Raw genomic sequence first — 21,455 nt, 5'->3', positions numbered from 1 at the left:
CTATCAGTTTCTCCACTAAAAACTCCAACCAAATGTCAACTACGTCTGTGATAGCATTTTCCCATTTAAACTTCCAACCTATTGCTCAATTTGAGGGAAAGTAAACACTTCAAAATTAATTATAGTGAAATCTAATCAAGGAAATTATAGAAAAGTGAGAATTCACACACACAAAAAAAGATTTAATATTGCAGCATTTGCTTCCCACTCTCAGCTGTACAACTGATACTTATATCAGTTGTACAGCACAGAAGTCAAAACCCTGAGAAAGGTTATGGAAAGGTGGACCCAGCTTTAAAGGACACCATCACTTACTAGCCGGGTAACATGAGTATGTTATTTAAGTCTCATATCCTTCATCTGTAAAATAGGGACTGTAACAGTATGAGCCTCGTAGAGTAGTTGTATTAAATGATAATGTATACTAAGTGTTTATTAAAGTACTTACAACATCTTAAATACTCAGTAAATGGTATTCTAGCTACCAGTGCCTGAGCACTAAGGTTCTTTATAAATACTGGTGAATAAATGAATAGTAAGCACATTTTATATTAAAAAATAAATGTATCACTAACTTTAGTTCTACGTAAGTTAAATAATGATTAATAGCAGCAATACTGTTTGGGAGCACTTTACAGTTCACAAAAACCCTTTTATCATCCATAAGCTCATCTGATCTCCACAACATCCTCGGGGGGTAAACATTTTTAAGATGTGCATTTTAGAAATAAGGAAACTGATAACAAAAAGCCAAGGTTACCCACCCTAGCGGTCTCCTCCAACAGAATCACCAGCGCAGAGGTAAGTACTTAGTGCCAAATGTTCTTAACACAACATCCACTAAAAGGAGGCAGATTCCTGCAAGTTACCATCCTCCTCAAGTATAGTTAATCACAAGAGTCCAAGAATAAGCCCAAAATAATAAACCCGTCACAAGCCATTGATGATACTTATACTACTGCATTGTTTCCTTACGTGGTGTCCTCCCATACCTCTAGGGCGTGGGCCAGGCCTGTGTGTAGGTGGCCCCTGCCCCACCAGACCCCAAGACAACACCTGGGACCCAAGAGACCCTCAAAAAATGTTTGTGGAAATGGCATGGGATGCTGGTAGAAGATTTTCCAGAGACCTGAACTGAAGCCAATTCCGCGTTGGGTATTAAGCGTCTCAGACAGACCTACAGTGGCTGCGCGGAAAGGGTCCGACCGGTAGGTTACATGGCTGGGAAAAATGGTTGACGGCTGGCGCTGCTAGGGAAACCATGAATGCTGACCCGCTGAGGGGCAAAGAAGAGGCGGGTTTGGCCGCAGCGATGGCTGGAAGGCCGGGGACTGACAGAATCTCAGGGTCTGAGGGAATCAGAGCAGTTGGCGTCTGGGGGGAGGGGGCCGCAAGCTGGTCTAAGAGGAATCCCGGGCTCAATCTGAGGAGGCTTCTACGCTTCTCTAGGGGCCCATTCCCTATCCCACGGCGGCATTTGCTGCACCGAGTACTCGCTGCTACCTGAAACTGTAGCAGCTTCTCTGTCTGCTCCTGGGTTAGATCCCGCTCCTCAGGCGCCGCCATTTTGCCGCCGCCTCTACGCTCCTGACCCGTCCGCACCGTCACCCGCCGGAAATGACCTCAGCCGTAACCACATCCGGTCTGAACGGCCGCTGGCACACAACTGCATCTGCGCGCCCGGTCCCACACCGTTTCCCCCCCCACCAAAGCCTGCCGCCAGAGGGCGCCACTCTCGGGCTCGTTCCGAGAACTTCCGGAAACTGCCGAGGGACTGTCCGTACGAGTCGCCCTTATGATTTAGGCGACGAACGGATCTGCTAGAAACCTAAGACCCCTGAATAGATCGCAGACAGCCGAGAGGCCCCGAATGTGCCTCGAAAAGGTCCGGAAAGTCCCGAATGGCACTCGGCTGATTTCGGCTGCTCCCTAACCATTTTCCGGTAATCTCCGCTATTTCTGAAATTCCTCAGCAAATTGTGGCCCTTCCGTTACATCGGCCATTTGATGTTTGATCCATGCCTTGACGTCCATGCCATGCCCCGAGTATTGGAGGGGCATTTCCGACACCGCCTTCGAACCGGAAGCTGTGGGATGAGTTTGGAAACGGTTAAGTTGCCTTTCAATGTCATTTGTCAGGAGTGCTTGGACCCGGCTTTGAGTCGTTGACAGTTCATGGCGCTCCCAGCCTTCGGCATAGCTTCCGTCCACCCGCGTTGTACGGTGGTTGGCCTCTGCTCTTCCCTGCCTCAAGCCTTTTCGTGTCTGTCTCTCGGCCCTTCGCACCGCGTGCCTATCCCACTGGCTCCTAGTCCCTGGGTCAGGCCAAAGAAAGATCCCTGGGTTGGGATCAAGAGACTGAGGTTCTGGCTCTAGTTACCACTAGTGCTGGACATCGCGGGCAAACTACTTGGGCTTCATTTTGCCTTCGGTTGAATGAGATTCCTCAAGAGCCTCTGACATGCCGCCTCTGCTTATCCCACTTGGAGACAAGACCCTCACATTTCCCTTATGCTATTTCCACTGTCTTATCCCCACCCCTCAATCTCTACCTTCCTCTGCACTTCACTTCCCCTTCTAGTCTGCTCCTTCTCTTTAGATCTCCCTTTTTCATTTCCACTTTTTTTTCTCCCGCCATCTGCCTCCTCTATCCACCCTCCAGAAGATCTTGGGGAGGCAGAGCGGTCTGGGTCTGGTACACACTTTCTCACCGACTCTGTGTGTGATTCCCAGCAAGGCACTTGGATTCCTTGTCCCCACTATCCAGTGTAGTCTCCATCTATGGAATCCCACCCCTGACCACTTCCTAGTGTTGATCAGGTGAGACACAAGACAGGAAGTGCTTTGAAAGCTGACGTTCTCTGAAGAGTACATTAAGGGATGGAAGGACTTAAATTTTGGGAATTTTCTTTCAGGCCTTTATCAAATCTTACCAGGTCTGCACAAACTTCATAACATGTCCTGGAATTTTTCTTAGATCCCTAAGGTAAAATTGGGAGCAAACAGCTGCAACTACAGAGAGTTTATTACAGTAACTCAAAGCTTAAAGGAGACTCAGGCTGTTCAACATCACCTATAATGTTGGGTCCAGATGAACCAGGAGAGGGATTGCAAAGTCAAATGTCCTCTGAAGTCGTTGCATAATTCTCATTTATTCTTTCTATAGACATCCTTTGTAGTTATATTAAACAGCACTGAATGTTCTTCACTTCTTCAGAGAAACATACATCCTCTTCATCTATTGTTCCTGTTTTCTTCTTTCAATGAAGATTTGGTTACAAGAAATATTCCACTTTTTTTTTTTAACTCTATCATATGAATTTCCCTCAGTGCAGGGATACAATATGGCAAACTGTCAGAGTCCATTCCCTGTCCAAAGGTGGTTTCTGCTTTTTAACTGTAGCTGATGGCTTCCATGTAAGATCAGCATTGCCAGAACTTTGCTTTTTTTTTTTTTAAGAGCACCTACATTCACCACAAAAAAAGATGTGTGAGATAATGTATATGTTAATTAGCTTGATTTAGCCATTTGACAATGTATACATATTTCGAAACACCATGTTGTATGCAATAAATATATACAATTTTTATTTGCAAAAAAAAAAAAAATCACGTTGTACACCTGTCGGGCTGGGTAGCAGACCCTTCACACTCGTCCTGTGCAGGTCATGAGCTAGGTAGTTGGAAAAAGGTTCTGGGATCTGTTGGCAAGGTTGGCATGCTTTATTTGGATGTGAGCTCAGCCCCCCACCCCATCCCCAGTGGATCAGAGCCATTGTCTTTTATAGTAGAATCAGATAGCCAAGGAACACAAGGGTGCACATGCACAGTTATATTACTCATATAATGTATTTACAACAGACAAGCTGAATCATGCTCAGCTGGATATGAGGTGAGGGAGCCTGACTATTCTGTCTCCATTTTCCTCACAACACCTTAAAAAATAAATCAAATGTGCTTGTTACTCTGCTAGTCAACCACAATTGCAAACCACATTTCAGCTCATGAGCTGCGACTCTGCCCACTCTGACCTAGGCAGAATTCTCATGGCCTCTGTTTGCCATGAGAAGCAGATCTTGGAAGAAACTTAAGCTTTTTCTTGATAAATTCAAGGGGAAGAGTGTGGAAAGTGTCATTATTTATTGGTTTGACCTTTCCTTTAAAAACGGCTTTTTTCCTGATCTTTATTTTGTCTCCTAGAACAGCATTGTTCAATCAAAATATACTGTGAGCAACATGTAGAATTTTAAATACTCTAGTAGCCACATTGAAAATAGGTGAAATTAATTTTAGTAATATAATTTATTTAACCCAATATTTGTACATCCAAAATATTAATGATTACTATTTTCATATTAAGTCTTCCAAATCTGTTGTGAATTTTACACTTACACTACATTCAATTTGGACTAGCCCCATTTCAAGAGCCCAATTGTCACATGTGGATAATGGCAATTATATGAAGCTACTTCAAAAATTTTGTGGAAAAATAGAATTAAAAGACAATATAAATATATCCATGAATTTTTTGAAGACCGCTTGTATTTGATGATGCAGTTCTAAGGCATTCTGGAGATCTTTTTAATAGATTTGTTAATTCTATTTGTCTACAGATTTGAGTGCTTATTCTGAGCTGTGCTCTAGACCAAATGCTACTAAGATAAACAATACACAGCTGCTGCCCTCTAAGAACACAAAGTTTAATGAAAAATTAAATGGATTTCATCACTTCTCTGGAAGGATTTGTGTGTGTGTGTGTGTGTGTGTGTGTGTGTGTGTGTGTGTGTGTGTGTGTATGATAGGTTTTTGAGTCCCAATCTTATGCCTATAAGACACTGGGACTTATGACTGAGAGCTATCTCAGAGAACCTAATGAGTATTTGTTTCTCCCTCTCTCTTTTTTTCTCTCACAGAGCTAATAAGTGATGTTTCCTAATCCTAGTAATAAGGTTTTGCTGATGTCTTACTGTTTTGTTTCTGATAAAGGACAAATTCTGTTCTGCTGAGTCATGCAAATCCTAGAACAAGGCCTCAATTACTGAGTAGCTGGAAATACTATCTTTTCTACCAGTTGGGAACACAGTATCTTGACTGCTGAGTAAAGCATACCATTGAGATGTCAGCAACAGTTTTTGTTTATTTGTTTGTTTTTGACCTCCTGCCCCATCAAATTATTCATTATAGATTGAGTGGAACCAATAGGAATCTCAACTAGATTTAGTCAAAAAGTAAGAGAAGGAGTGATAAAAGGAATGCCTGTACTCAGTAGTTGATTATAGATCCTCAGGCTTCTATTAAGGGTATTTGGATTGATGAAACAAGTTAGGCTTGGAGGCAAAGGTTTGCTTTATTTGAGTCATAAAGTATATCTCATGCTCTTCAGGGAGACTGGAGTACAAATGCTGATGCTACCTTTAACTGACTGTGTGACTTTAGCAAGTTCGTTTCTAAGTTTCTAAGTTTTGTTTGCTCATCTCTCAGCTGTAAATGTCCTAAGATTATACCTATCTCACAAGATCATGGCAAGGATTAAATCAGAGAAGATACAAAAAGATTATGTCCTAATCATAGCTACCTTTCAGACTTATTGGGAGGGTCAAATGAAATAACGAATTAAGGAAGGCTCTGTCTTTTCTTAATTTTCTTTGTTAAATATTTAAAAAACAAGTTTTCTTCATTTGGTTTTTCTTAATTTTCTTAATTAAAAAGGCCAAAGCCCTGGGTCTGGCCAGTTAGCCTAGTTGGTTAGAGCATGGTGCTAATAACACTGAGGTCTAGGGTTCAATTCAATTCCTGTACCGGCCAGCTGCAAAAAAAAAAAGGGCTAAAGCCCTTTACAGAAGTTAGCTTTTGCTATAGAATCATTCAACATGTGTTTGTTACTATCCACTAATTTATTCTGGAGGTGACTAAGCCTCAGGAATCACCTACTTTATCAGAAAGTCACCTGTAGTACCAGGAAGAAAGTGACAGACACAGAGGTATGTCAGTAATAGACTGTGTCAGTAACACAGGTCCCTTAGCTCCCCGTTTGTTGGGTTGGGTCACAGACACTTCAAACGCATTGTACGGACTGGGTCAAGATCCCTCATATGCAGGTCGTGAGCTAGGTAATTGGAAAGATCCTGGGAGCCGTTGGCAAGGTTAACATGCTTTATTTGGATGCGAGCTCAGCCCCCCCAGTAGGTCAGAGCCATTGTCCTTTATACTAGAGTCAGATAGCCAAGGAACACCTGGGTCATTGCAGTTACCTGCTACTGATCTCCCTGATTTTACTCTTGTCCCTCTCTAGTTCTGTCTCATTGCACCTGCCAGAAAGTGAATCAGATCATTATGCCTCTGCTCAAAACCCTCTATTGGCTTCCCATCGTCCTTAGAATAGAAACCAAGCTCCTTACCATGGCCTAAAATGCTCTATGTGATCTGGCCCCTACTGCTTTTCTGACCCCATTAGTGCTAACTCATTCCTTTCAAGCCTTCACCCCGTTATTCTCATTCATACCTCAGGGACTTTGTGTTTGCAGTACCCTCTGCCTGGAGCACTCTTTCCCCGAGTCCTCACACAGCTGGCCCTTTTTGACATTTAGATCTTAGCACAAGAACGATGCATTTTCACAGAGGACCTAAACATGTTGTGTTTTCTACAAAGCACTTATCCCTAGATGACATTATCTTGCTCACCCATTTATCGTTCATCTCCCCACTTTGTATTTCATGAGAGTTACAGAGACCAAGTTGGCTTTAGCTGCCACTAAATTCACAGTGCCTAGGACTGTGATGGGCACAGAGAACAAGGCCTATAAGTATTTGGCTCAGGCTAGATCCTTAGAGGAAGTGCCTCATGAACATGGGTGACTTATGGGAACAAAGCCGTGGGAACTGAATCAGGAAATAAAGCTATTGCCTGGGGGAGACAGAGAAATGGGCTTTAATTAGAGCATCTCAACTCAGAAGATAAAAAAAGAACCACCTTAATTTTGGGTGATGGGGCAAGGATTGCTGATATAGGTGACCTTTAAGGTACAGGTATTTTATTGCTCTTTAAAAAAGAAAAATCCTATTCATAAAAATTACGTGATTTGTAAAAAAGTTTATTTTGTCTGGTTTTTGGCAGCTGGCCAATACATGGGATCTGAACCCACGACCTTGGTGTTACCAGACCCCTGCTCTCCCAAGTGAGCTAACAAGCCAGCCCAGAACAAGTTTAAACAACACCTTGGCAGAATGGGAAAGGAAGGAAAAGCAGGAGACCTATTTATGGATGATTTAAGTAACCCATTTGCATTTAACTTGTCCCCACTATCTTAGACACTGCCTGGTTGGGGGGGGCATGTTTCCCAGGGGATGTATTATGGATTCCACTAAAGTGGGTGCTGTACTTACATCTGGACACTTTGGACTCCTTATGCCAGTGAATCTGTAGGTGGGAGGGTTACCATACTGGCAGGGAAATCCCCCTGATGACAACGAGGGGTCAGGGTTGCTGGTTTCACACCGCAGAGTCAGGGGGAGTATGTCTGGAGCCCAGAGAACTCACTGGGACATCTCTTGATGCTTCCATACCCAATGAAAACAGAAAGTAAGCAATTGCAACAACCACAACCCGTCAAGGGCAAGGTACCTAAAGGCTCAGACCCTTCAGAAGTGAAAATCTGGATCACCCTGTCGGAAAGCAAACAGGACAACCAAAGTATTAGCCACAGGTGAGGGAAATCTAGAATGAGTAGTGGAGGAAGGAGATGATGTGATTATCACTTATAGCCTTGGGACTAGTTGCAGCTGCAGAGAACTGTAGCTTGTTTCACTAACTCACTTGTCTTTACAGAAATTGTGGCTGACTGCGACATTAAAGGGAATTTTTGTGAATGATCAGACTTGTACGTTCTCTCTTGGAAGGACTGAGGGCATTTTGTTCCCACAATAATGGAGGACCCACCTTACAGTATGGAACCAGATATAACGGGAAGGAATGAGCACCACTGAACAGCGCAATGGAGGTACTGTATCAAACATGCCTTATGTTTTGCCTCAGATCTTTGCAGTCTTACCTATCTCCAAGGCCCTTCAACATTTATTTCACCCCCAGCTACTTCTATGGTGACCGCTCTACGTGGATGGGTTCTGCCTATCCACCATCATGGTGACCAACTTACACAGACCCAATGCAACAGCACCTCACCTCATGCATGCACGGCAAGCCTCCTGCCTCCCACCCTCGAGCTTTCCTATTGATGTCAGGCCCCTGTTGTCTCATTTTCCCCATGTTGGTGCTAAAAATAGGTCTAACAGGCAACAGTAGCTTTCCTCCAGGGGAGATCTCAGAGGAGGGAGCCTGAGACCTTAAGAAGTAGGTGGAAATCTAGAGGCACGTCCTGAAACCCAAGCCCAGGGAAACTGAGCATGTCCTGTATCACTATTGCTACTGAAGCATGAGACACCATGGACCAGCACAATGTGTACACATACGTAACCCACAAGTGCAAGGGAATTAATACCCCATAGGGCAAACCCTTGCCCAATAAGACATGGGAGCCACCAAATGAAATCTTCTCATTTCCTGCCTCATGATGAGATGTCTTGAGACGCAGAGATGCAGTAGTTCATATGGCCTCTCTGAGGACGGTCCTATGGGACCAATCAATGCACTTACTACCAAGCAGTAGCTAGCCCCTTGTGTTTGCCCTCCTCTTTTCCCTGCCTCACTCCTGTTCCCTCATGCCTGATTTCCTGCGACCACACTCCCCAGTAAATTATAAACATGTATGCTTTTGTGCCAGGCTATATTTTCTATGGAACCTAAGCTATGACACTGTGTATCAAGTTAGTGGCTCAACCACAGAGAAGATAACAAATTCAAGTGAATTTAAAACACCATAATGTCTATATATTCCCTATAGGTTATAATCTAAGAATAAAAAGAACAGCAAAGAAATCTTAAACGGTTTTCAGTAATCATAGTGTCAATAACAATATTGATATTGTTATTATAGAGTAAAAAAGAGTAACTATGTTATGCATTAAAACCAAGGTTTTCAGTGAAAGGGAAAATATATACTTCTAAAATCAAAGAGATTAAGTAAAAACATTGTTATCTTAAATTTGAATTAGAAATATCAGTAAGAACACAATGTTTTTCTCCTTGAAACAGAAAATGTATTTCCTAATTCTGTAGACTGAAGGGAAATAACTCCTGAAACACACACATAATGGTTTCTAAGTATCATTTCCCACTAATATGTTCCAGAACTCTTTGAAGAAATGACTGATTCCAGTCTGGAGCAGGAAATGTACAGGATGAGCCAGGAACTCCTTGCTGTACCAGAAGGCAATCAAATTGTTACATCAAACATTAAGACTCAGGAACAAATCTGAAGAGGCTCCCACTGGCCAAAGATGGGAAAATTTAAGCATCAAAAATATAGCAATGATCCCTTCACTGAATTGCCTTTGCAGCCTTGTCAGGAATCAGTTGTCTGTACATTTGTTGTCTTCTTCTAGACTCCATTTTCTTCTATTTATCTATTTGTTTATCTTGATGCCAATACCACTGTCTTGATTACTGTAGCTATATAAGAAATCTTGAAATCAGATAGTGTTAGTTCTCCAACTTTGTTCTCTTCTGAAGTTCTTTTGGCTATTTTAGGTCCTTTGCATTTTCATGAAAACTTTAGGATCGGTCTGTCAATTTCTTTAAAAAAAAAAACAAAAACCTGTTGGGAGTTTTATTGCGATTGCATTGAATCTATACATCGATATGAGGAGGATTTACATCTTCATATTGAGACTTCTGATCCATAAAGGGTATATCTTTCCATTTACTTAGATCTGCTCTAACTTCTCTCAGCAATATTTTGTAGTACAGGTCTTTCATATCATTTGTTAGATTTACTTCTAAATATTTAATATTTTTGATGCTATTGCTAATGGTATTTAAAAATTTTCAATTTCTTCTTGGTCATCGCTAGTATATAAAGATACCATTCATCTGTTGATCTTGTATCTTGCCACCTTGCTAAATGCACATTAGTTCTAGTAGCTTTCTTGTAGAATTCACTTTTTCTACATAGATGATCATGTAGTGTGCATATAGTTTTACTTCTTCCTTTCAAATCTGGGTTCCATCTTTTTCTTATCTTCCTTTCTTCCTCCCTCTTTCCTTCCATCCCCACCTTCCTTCCTTCCTCCCTCCCTTCCTTCCCTTTTCTTATTGCACTGGCTAGGACCTCCAGTACAATGTTAAATAGAAGTGGTGAAAGCAGACATCCTTGTCTCATTCCTGATCTTAGAAGGAAAGCATTCACTCTTTCACCATTAAATTTAATGTTACCTGAAACTTTTTCATAGCTGTCCTTTATCAGGTCGAGGAAGTTGCTATCAATTTTTAGTTTGCTGAGAGTTTTTATTAGGAATCAATGTCGGATTTAGTCAAATGCTTTTTCTGCGTTATTGAGATGATCACATGATTTTCTCTTTTGGTTTGCCAACATGGGGAATTATATTTATCGATTCTTTAAATATTGTAGTAATATATATAACATAAAATTTACCATTTTAATCATTTTATACTGTACGATTCAGTGGCATTTAGTTCAATGCTATGCAATCATCACCACTATCTAGTTCCAAAACATTTATATCACCTCAAAAGGAAACCCTGTACCCGTAAGTAGTTACTCCCCATTTTTCCTTCCCCAACCACAAGCAACCACTAATCTGTGTTCTGTCTCTATGAATATATATCTAAAAGTGGAATATTTGGGTCATATGGTAATTCTATTTTTAACTTTTTGAATAAACACTAAACTGTTTTCCACAACAGTGTTACCATTTTACAATCTACCAGCAAGGTACAAGGGTTCCGATTTTCAACATTCTGGTCAACACTTATTTTTTCTTTTAAAAAATTATAACCAGTTAGTTCAGTTGGTTAGAGCTTAGTGCTGATAATACCAAGGTGTCCAGGGTTCAATCCCTGTACTGGCCAGTCACAAAAAAAAAAAAAAAAAAAAAAAAAAAAAAAAAAAAAAAAAATTATAGCCAACCTTATTGGGTGAAAATTAGTATCTTGATATCTCATTGTTTGTGTGGTTTTTTAAAAAAATTTTTATTTATATTTTTGTGAGGTATAGTGTGTTGTTTCAATACATGCATATCTTGCACAATGATTCACTTAGGATAGAGAGCATAGTTTTGTCCTCCTTAGTTCACCCCTTATTCTTCCCCCCAACCCCTCCCAGCCTCTGGTAACCATTATTCTACTCTTTTTTTTTTTTTTTTTTTTTAAAAAGATGACCGGTAAGGGGATCTTAACCCTTGACTTGGTGTTGTCAGCACCATGCTCAGCCAGTGAGCCAACCAGCCATCCCTATATGGGATCCGAACCCGGGGCCTTGGTGTCATCAGCACCGCACTCTCCCGAGTGAGCCACGGGCCGGCCCAACCATTATTCTACTCTATACCTTAACAAAACAAAACAAAACACATAAAGATTAACATCCTTATTGCAAGAAAAACTCTTAAAAATGAATTAGAAAAATCTAAGCAGAAAGTTGGTGAAGGACATGAGCAGATAAGTCATACACTCCAGAGAAACACGGGTGGTTAATAAGTACATTCTAAGATCTGGCTGCAGAGGGGGGCGGAGCTGGCCTGGCTGGGCTGGCTCTGTCCCTGGCCCAGATGTGGGGCAGTGGTGTCATTGTGGTTTTGATATGCATTTCCCTAATGACTAATGATGTTGAGCATCTTTTCATGTGATTGCTGGCCATCTGTATATCTTCTTTAGAAAAATATCTATTCAAGTCCTTTGCTCATTTTTTTATTGGATTGTTTGTCTTTTTGTTGTTGAGTTGTAAGGGTTCTTTGTATATTCTGGATTCCAGACCCTTATCAGACATATAATTTGCAAATGTTTTCTCCCATTCTGCAGGTTGTCTTTTCACTTTTTTTCTTTCTGTCTTTTTTCTTCTGTTTTCACCTTCTTGATAATGTCCTTTGAGACACAAATTTTTTAATTTTATTTTTTTTTAAGATGACCAGTAAGGGGATCTTAACCCTTGGCTTGGTGTTGTCAGGACCATGCTCAGCCAGTGAGCTAACTGGCCATCCCTATATAGGATCCGAACCCGTGGCCTTAGTGTTATCAGCACCACACTCTCCTGAGTGAGCCACAGGCCGGCCCTACAAATTTTTTAATTTTAATGAAGCCTAATTTATCTATTTTTTGTTATTGTTTCTTGTGCTTTTGCTATCATCTCGGAGTCTATTGCCAAATCCAAGGTCACATATGTTTTAAGTGTTTTGTAGTTTTAGGTCTTACATTTAAATCTTTGATCTGGGCCGAGCCCGTGGCGCACTTGGTAGAGTGCTGCGCTGGGAGCGCGGCGGCGCTCCCGCCGCGGGTTCGGATCCTATATGGGACTGACCGGTGCACTCACTGGCTGAGTGCCGGTCACGAAAAAATAAATAAATAAATAAATAAATCTTTGATCTTTTTTTATTTTTATTTTTTGTGGTTGGCCAGTACAGGGATCCAAACCCTTGACCTTGGTGTTATCAGCACTATTTATTTTGATTTTAATTTTGTATATGGTGTGAAGTAAGTGTCCAGCTTCATTCTTTTGTATATGGATATCCAATTTTTCCAGCACCATTTTTTGAAGAGACTAGTCTTTTCCTCATTGAATATTCTGTGACATCCCTGTCAAAAATCAATCAACCATAGATATATGGGTTTCTTGCTGACTCTCAGTACTATTCCATTAATCTATGTCTGTCCTTATGCATGTACCACACTGTCTTGATTACTGTAGCTTTGTAATAAGTTTTAAAATTGGGAAGTGTTAGTCCTCTAGCTTTTTTTTTCTTTTTCAAGATGATTTGGGTATTTGAGGTTCCTTGTGATTCCATATGGATTTTAGGATCATTATTTTCATTTCTGCAAATATAGTCATTGGCATTTTAATAGGGGTTGCATTGAATCTGTAGACCTCTTTGGGTTTTTGCCATCTGAACAATATTAAGTCTTTTAATCCATAGACATGAGATTTTTTTTTCTACTTATGTAGGCCTTCTTTCTTTCAGCAATGTTTTATAGTTTTCAGTGTACAAGTCCTACACTTCTTTTATTAATTTTTTCCAAAGTACTTTACTCTTTTTGATCCTATTGTAAATGAAAGTGTTTTTTAATTTGATTTTTGGATTGTTCATTGCTAGTATATGGAAATACAACTAATTTTTGTGTTGATCTTCTATCCCACAACTTTGATAAATTTATTAGCTCTGATTTTGTGTGCGTGTGTGTGTGTGTATTTTTGAGGACTTTCTATATATGAGATCATTTCATCTGTGAATAGAGATAACTTTACTTCCTCTTTTCCAATTTGACTGCCTTTTATTCTCTTTCTTGCCTATGGCTCTGATTAGAATTCCCAGTATGATTTTGAAGAGAAGTGGCAAAAGCGAGCATTCTTGTATAAGAAGGCCTTTAACTACAAATTCTATTTCTTTAATAGATACATGGGTTTTCAGGTAGTTTGTGTCTTTCAAGGAAACAGATCATAGACCTAAATGTAAAACATAAAACTATAAAATTTCTGGGAGAAACATTAAGCAAAAAATCTTTGTGACTTTGGGTTAGGCAAAAATGTCTTGGATATGATATAAAAGCATGATCCATAAAAGAACAAATTGGTAAATATTCTTATACTTCATCAAAATTCAAAACTTCTGATCTTTATTTATTTATTTTATTTTAACTTCTCAGTATACATTGTAGCTGATTTTCGTGTCCCTTTACCCGTTCCTCTTTCCTTCCTCCCTTTCTTCCCTCCCCCCCAACTACATCATATCTGTTCATTTGTCTTAACAAGCTCAAGGAATTGTGATTGTTGTGTCTTCTTCTCTGCCCCCCCCCATCATTTGTTTGCATATTTATTAAAACTTCTGCTCTTTAAAAGACTTTTACGAGATATAAAGACAGGCTGGGAGAAAATATTTGCAAATTATATATCTGATAAGTGACTTTAGTCAGCAAATATAAGGAACTATCAAAACTCAATAATAAGAAAACAAACAATCCAATAAAAAACTGGGTAAAAGATTTAAACAGATACTTTACCAATCAAAATATAATATAATACTATACTAACCTTAGTTAATAATATATCAGTATTGGTTTATTAATTGTGACAAATATACCAAACTAATGTAAAATGTTAACAGGAGAAACCAGGTATGGGGTATATGGGAACTCTCTGTACAACCTTCATAATTTTTTTGTATATCTAAAACTCTTCATCTGCACCTGCCCCAAGATCCAGTCATTCCTCTCCTAGGTATTTACCCAAGAAAAAGGGAAATACATATCCATACAAAGAATTGTATACAAATGTCCAGAGCATAGCAGCTTTATTTGTAATATCCAGAAACTGGAAACAGCCCAAATGTCTATCAACAGGTGAATCGATGAACAAATTGTGTTGCTCAGGCTGGCTGGTTAGCTCAGTTGGCTAGAGCATGGTGCTGATAACACCAAGGTCCAGGGTTCAAGCCCACTACTGAGGAGCTGCAAAAAAAAAAAAAAAAAAAAGAAAGAAAAAGAAAAAGAAATTGCGTGATACTCAGCAATAAAAAGAAATAAACTATAGTTATATGCAACAACATAGATAAATCTCAAAATAATTATGCTGAATAAAAAAAGCCAGACAAAAAAGAGTAAATAATGTATAATTTCATTTATATAAAACTGAATAAAATGCATAAAGCCAATCAGTGGTTGCCTAGGGATTGTATGGAGGCTGGGAGGTAAAAGAAGAATTCCGAAGGGCACAAAATTTTCAAGGTAGTGGACATGTTCATTACTTTATTGTGATGATGATTTCCTGGGTGTACACATAAGTCAAAATTAATTTGGTTGTAAACTTTAAATATGTGTGGTTTATTGCATGTCAATTATACCTAAATAAAGATCCTTAAAAAGTACAATGTCCACAGAGAACTGAAATACATCAAATACATATAAATCCAGGGGTTCATTGTAATATCAGAAAGAAAGCACCCCACAAACAAATGGCTGATTAATCACTTTTGGATGACTGGTTGGTTAGCTCAGCTCGTTAGAGCACGGTGCTGATAATCACTTTTGGAGATTGCCAGCACATCAATCCATTTTTCTGAAAGCTGGGGAATGAAGAATAACAAACATTTACCTTACCTATCAATTCCACCTCTGGGTAACCAAATAGACAAGTGAAAGTTCTTTAAGGATTTCCAGCTAATGCAGAAAGATTGAAAGAAATAAAATCACCACAATTTTTCAACCCCAAACAAAGTAAATGATTTAGATAATGATCACAAAGGCTGTTAAAACCTGAGTGAAAGGCTGACCTGGAAACTTAGTATAGATGGATCAAGTTGACAACACCTAAACCTGCTGATCTATCTTAATGTCATTCAGAGGAAACAAGACATCGTGTGATATATGATGAACACCATGTGTCAAATATTCTTGCAAAAAAGCTAATCAGGACTCTGATCAAGCCTCTATAACAGGGTTTTTCAACCTGGGCACTGCTGACATTTTGGGGTGGTTGATTCTTTTTTGTCAGAGGTTGTCCTGTGTATTGTAAGATGTTTGGAAGTATCCCTAGCCTCTCTACCTGCTGGATGTTAGTAGCACCCCTGAAAGTCATGACAATAAAAAAGTTCTGTAGATATTGCCAAATGGTTCCTGGGTGGCAAAATCTGGTTGAGAACCACCATTCGAGATCTGACTGCATATTTGCAGGAAATTGAAAGTTCAGAAGACTATGTTAAATGCCACCACAAGAATGTGAACAGAAAGATCCACACTGAGATCAATTTACAGACAATATGGTTTCTTCAAAAGCAGTAATAAATTGCAAGGAAAAAGAAGAGGAAAATGTCAATTAAAGAAGATTTAAGAAAGGATTAGTCTGAAAGCCCGTAAGCTGGGAAACTCTCTGAAATGAACTTTCACCCTGTCTGTGGAGAGTAAGGGCTCAAGAGACTCTAAACCAGAAGAACTTTAAAAAGGGGAAGTAAGATTGGGGACCTTCCATACCATAAGGACCAGCTACCTGCCCAGGACAGGGATTAACAGAGACCACTGTGAGGGTAACACCCCAGTTCCCACAGAAGGACAGGCTTCTCTGAAAATCTAATTTAGAACTAGGATTCAGAGTTTGTCTCTGTAAGAACCCAAATGCCCCAAGGGATCACACCGAGGAATGTAAGAACCCAAATGCCCCAAGGGATCACACCCTGATCACATAAGTCCGTCTCGGCCACACCCCATCGTGGCGCTGGTTGCCCTCTAAGTAGGGATTGTATTTTAAGCCAATCAGCCTTCCCTAAAAGCCCTATATATATGTGTGTGTGCCGCCTAATAAACGAGCTCTCTCCGGTGGATCATCAACTGGTGTCAACTCGTCCTTTCAGTCTCACTGGCTTTAACCCTATCAAAGGGCAGGAAATCCCCTGCTATAAGGCATGTCAGGGTAACTTGTACAAACAGTGCAGGTCTAGCATAGGCCCAGTTAGCAGGACTACCTTTATGGGCAGTAAAGGTGCTGAAAGTAAGGAGAAGAAAGCCATTAAGTAGTGTGAAGGTTAATTCTAGGTGTCAATTTGGTTAGACGCAGGAATGCTGAGAAACCTGGTAAAGCTATCTTTTTAGGTGTGTCCATGAGGGTGTTTCCAGCAGAGATTAGTATGACAGTCTGAATAGCCTGGGTGAGAAAGACCCACCCCTCAATGTGGGTGGGAACCATCCAATTCGCTGGGGGTCCGGAGAGAACAAAAGACAGAGAAAAGAGGAGAAGTTCTCTCGATCTACTGGAGCTGGGATACACTCTTCTCTCCTGTCCATGGACATCAGAACTCGAGACTCTTCAGCTTTTGGGTTCCAGGACTTACACCAAGGACACCATTGACCTCCCTGGTTTTGAGGCCTTTGGACTTGGACTGAGCTATGCTACTGGCATCCTGTTTACAGACAGCCTATAGTGGCACTTTTCTTCATAGTTACGTGAGTTAATTCCCCTAATAAATCCCTTTCACATAATTATAACATAGCCTATTGATTCTGTCTCTCTGGAGAACCCTAACACAAGTAGATCTTAGAGAAGAAAATGTTAACTTCATGATTGGGTATCAGGTTGGGAGAAGGAGAGAGTCGAGGCACAGTAGGAGTTTTAGTTGGATTTCCTGGCAACCTTCATGTGGCCTCAGAGGGCCCAAATGTTCTAGGCAGAGACGGGCAGATCAGAGACAGAGACAGACATACTAGGAAAGTTGTGAAATTCCAGGATCAACAACGATGGTGGAAGCACCCTCCTTCCACGCATCACAGGGAGACTCTGCCCCGTTCAGCACCAACTGGGATATATCAAGGGTGCTAGGAAATTCTGAACACCATCTCCCTCTTTGGAGATGTGTGTTTCATTGTTAGCCAGAAAGTCCTTTTTCAATCCCTTCTGGAAAGAAAATTTTGTTCAAAGAAATGTCTCTGTCCAGTTTTAGCAACTCCATTAATTCTCATAGGAGCACATCTTCTGATGGGGATAAACTTTGCTTTTTGTAACCAATAATATTTATCCTTCATGAACATATTTTTTTCAGGGGGGGAAAAAGAGAGACTTAAGAGGAAATTTCTATTTTTCTATTCTGACCATGAAGCAGTAACATGGTTCAGAATTACTCTCCCACTGTAAACAACTAGAAACTGGATAAAATATATGATATAACTGTTTCAAGACATCGATAATAAGCAGCACAGGGCTGTGATCCCTGAGAGAAAAGAAACAAACAAGGTGAGAACTATGATCTTCTAGGCCTTTTGCCTGATGAAATCTCTAAACTGCTAAGTGGGGAAGGGGAACCCAAACAGAGCCAATAGTCTCACAGGATCAAAGGGACAGAGATGGGAGTTTGGGGAGGTTAAAGTGGCTAGGATTTGCAGAGTAAGTACTGGAGAGGAGGGAGCTAGGCGGGGTAAGAATTACAGAAATATACATAGGGATTGCTTTTGAGTCATTGGCCAAATAATAATCTGTGCATGCATAGAACGAAAACCCACTAGTCTGGGCAAAAATAATTTATGAGGATAGAAAGTTGATCATTTGAAAAGATCAACAAAATGGACAAACTTTTAGAAAGAGAGAATACTCAAATTACTAAAATCAGAAATAAAAGTGGGGACATTACTGCCAATTCTTCAGAAATAAAAAGGATTATAAGAGAAATTGCATGCCAGCCCAGATGAAATGGACAAATTCCCCCAAACACAAAACCTATCAAGAGTAAACCATGAAGGAATAGAAAAGCTGAATAAACCTATAAGGAGATTAAATCAGTAACCAAAAACTTCCCAGTAAAGAAAAACTCAGAACCTTGTGACTACACTGGTGAATTCTACAAATTACTTAAAGAATAACTAATATCAATCCTTCTAAAACTTTTCAAAATAATTGAGGAGGAGGGAATACTTTCTTACTCATTCTGTGAGACCAGCGTTACCCTGATACCAAAGGTACAGATACTACGAGAAAACTACAGACCCATATACTTTGTGAATACTGATGCAAAAATCCTCAACAAAATACTAGCAAAGAGAATTAGCAGCACAATGAAATTATTATACACCATGACCAAGTGGGGTTTATTCCTGGAATGCAAAGATAGTTCAACATACAAAAATCAATCACAGTTATATACTACATTAACAGAATTAAGGAAAAAAACCACCACATGATCATCTCAATTGATGCATACAAAGCATTTGGAAAATTTAACATTGTTTCATGGTAAAAACACCCAACAAACTAGGAATAATAGAAGGTAACTACATTAACATAATAAAAGCTACGTATGAAAAATCCAAAATGAACATCATACTCAATGGTGGAAGACTGAAAGCCTTTTCTCTAAGATCAAGAACAAGGCAAGTGTCAACCCAACATAACAACAGAGAGAGTGACTCTACAAAAAAATAAGTTTATTCCGGATTAAATGAGAGATTGCAATCTGGGAATACACGAGCCACAGCAAACCGTGGGAACCCATAGGCATACCCAAGGAAGCAAAGGAAAGTAAGGGTTTTTAAAGGCAAAATGAGTTAGGTTACATAGATTGGTTCAAAATAACTATCCTTGGCTACAAGGATCAATAACAAGGGTGGCATCTGTCCAAGCTTGAACAGGCAGGCAGTTAGTTAGTTGCTGGACAGGCATCCTTGAAGGAGTATTTTTTGGGCAAGTATTTTTTTGCCTTTGTGTGAGATTGTGGTGGTTTCCAGAGAGTCTTTGTAATAGTTTATCATAGACATATGTCCATGAGAGACCCTCTGTTATGGCCTCCTGACTTCATTTTGTTAGGGTTTGGCCTAAGTGACTCCAGTTTGACCTGAAAACTTTCACATTTTCCCCTTTTGATCAAGATCTTTCTCTGAAAGCATCACTGATCAATTATCCTTTAGTTAGGTTTTGATTCTTCATTGGTGCTGGGATGGACTTGTCCCAGTTGATCTGGTCCCACTTCAGAGGGAAGTGGTTAGCAACTGGAAGTCAGTGTTAAGAAACTTTTAGCTACATTTAAGCAACAAGGTTTGGGAGGAGTGGTTGTCAGGCTAAGTCAGCCCAGAGTTAATAGTTAAGTTCAATTTTGTCAATTTCATAGGTATTGGCTATCATTTTGAAATGCTGGGCCAGCATTATCCCGTTGGCAGTTGTACTTCTGCAGAAATTTGACAGGTAACAAGTACAAAGTTTAAAAATCATAATACAGAGTAAAAATGACAGTGATATGACAAACCCAATGTGCGTGATAGTTTTAAATCACAAACCCAAGCCTGAAGGAAACAAATTAAACAAATCAAAATACCATGGGAGATTGAGTGAGACCTGTTGCAGCCAGATGTTATAGGAAACTAGAAGGATTCACTTTAGATTGCAGGAAAACAATAAAAACTCAAAAACAATAGGTAGGGCTACAATCTAATAAGAAGGGTAGTATAGTTTTCTTCTGAAACATAATTTTTCTCTTTAGTTATCTCTATTTTTACCAAAGATAATAAAAATAAGACCAATAGGTTTGTGCAATAAATTTAGTCTCATCAAACATGGTCTAATTATTTATATAAGTGCAGCAAGAATTGTGACTGACTACACAGGGACCTTAGATTTTAAAACCTCTGGAATCTAGAAATTCAAACCAAGGCAGACTTCAGAATTTGCCTGCAGTACCTGTAGACAATTTAAATATGATATCCCAGTAAAAACCCTGGTAATACAACCGATGTTTTAAATTGTATCCTGATCTAAAGAGAACAGATTCTTATCGAACATATGCAGATAACTATATTGCCATAAAATAAGAATATGCACAAATAGCTTCCAAATTCTGGTGGGATCAGGTAGCAATAAAAAATAAATGTTTCAATTTTGTTTATAAAAGTATGCTTTTATAAAGAATTGCTGTAATCTATAGATAGCTTAAGAAAACAATTTTCTTAAATCTGGGAAACAAAACTCTAAAATAGAGAACCAACAAAATTCTAAATAATAAATTACAAACACATTATCTTGGCCAGCCGGTTATCTCAGTTGATTAGAGCGCAGCCTTATAACACCAAGGTCACAAGTTCAGATCCCAGTACCAGCCAGCTGCTCCCCCCCTCCCAAAAAAAGTTTCTAAGCCTGAACTTGCAATAAGAGTGTTAAAAACACCAAGTGTAAAAATTTAAAACCAGTTAAGTAAAAAAAAAAAAAAAAAAAAACCAAAATGTAATGAACACATTATCAGTTATTCAGTCTCATAATTAATTTTTGTTCTGCTTAATTTTGGTTAGCAGTTTCGGAACACATCAGTTTACTTCATAGGAATTCTGGAAATTTTGATCCAGTCTAATGGCATAACCTTAAAGTTACCAGCGACCTGTATTCCAGAGTACTTATCAGAAAAATCAGGTGAAAGTTTATATAATCAGAAATTGTCAAGGAAACTTGGTTATTTTTGTGGCATACAACATTTTATTATAATAATAAAAATTATGACTTAGATTTCAGGAATCTTATACAATTTTGGAACACATATGAATAACATATCCATACAAATATGACTTAAAGAAAGATTAAACATTGTTTCCTATTTTGACAATAATTTAGCATATCAAATAAGTCTGATTAGTTTAATACCGCTCCTTTACACAGTGAGAGACACAACACTGGGGTTTCCAAGGGCCCAGCTGAAAATCTTAAGGTCAAAAAGACTTAATTTAGGATTTGATTTTGAAATGTTTATCAAAATATCAAAAGGTTGAAAACAATTAATTAAATTAGAATCACAGATCATTGTGAAATAATAGTCACTTATTTAACCAAAGTGATAATTAAAAGCTTTGAAAGCAAATACAGAAAGTTATATAGATTTTTAAA

The 21,455-nt window shown here is 39.3% G+C and overlaps 1 protein-coding gene across 1 annotated transcript in view; it reads right to left on the bottom strand.

The window, feature by feature from the left end:
- The window catches only part of FAF2 (Fas associated factor family member 2), a 72,122-nt gene extending 70,531 nt beyond the window's left edge, over positions 1–1,591 (bottom strand). The window contains exon 1 of the mRNA XM_063085895.1: positions 1,504–1,591. Within this exon, the coding sequence (XP_062941965.1) occupies positions 1,504–1,566 (63 nt within the window). The 5' untranslated portion in view covers positions 1,567–1,591. The remainder of the gene's footprint in view (positions 1–1,503) is intronic.
- Between the last annotated feature and the right edge of the window lie 19,864 nt (positions 1,592–21,455).

The sequence above is a fragment of the Cynocephalus volans genome, chromosome 2 (genome assembly GCF_027409185.1).
Source record: "Cynocephalus volans isolate mCynVol1 chromosome 2, mCynVol1.pri, whole genome shotgun sequence".
In the NCBI taxonomy this organism is placed as follows: Eukaryota; Metazoa; Chordata; class Mammalia; order Dermoptera; family Cynocephalidae; genus Cynocephalus; species Cynocephalus volans.
Note: the sequence above shows the minus strand (reverse complement) of the source record. Positions and strands in the feature narration are given on the sequence as shown.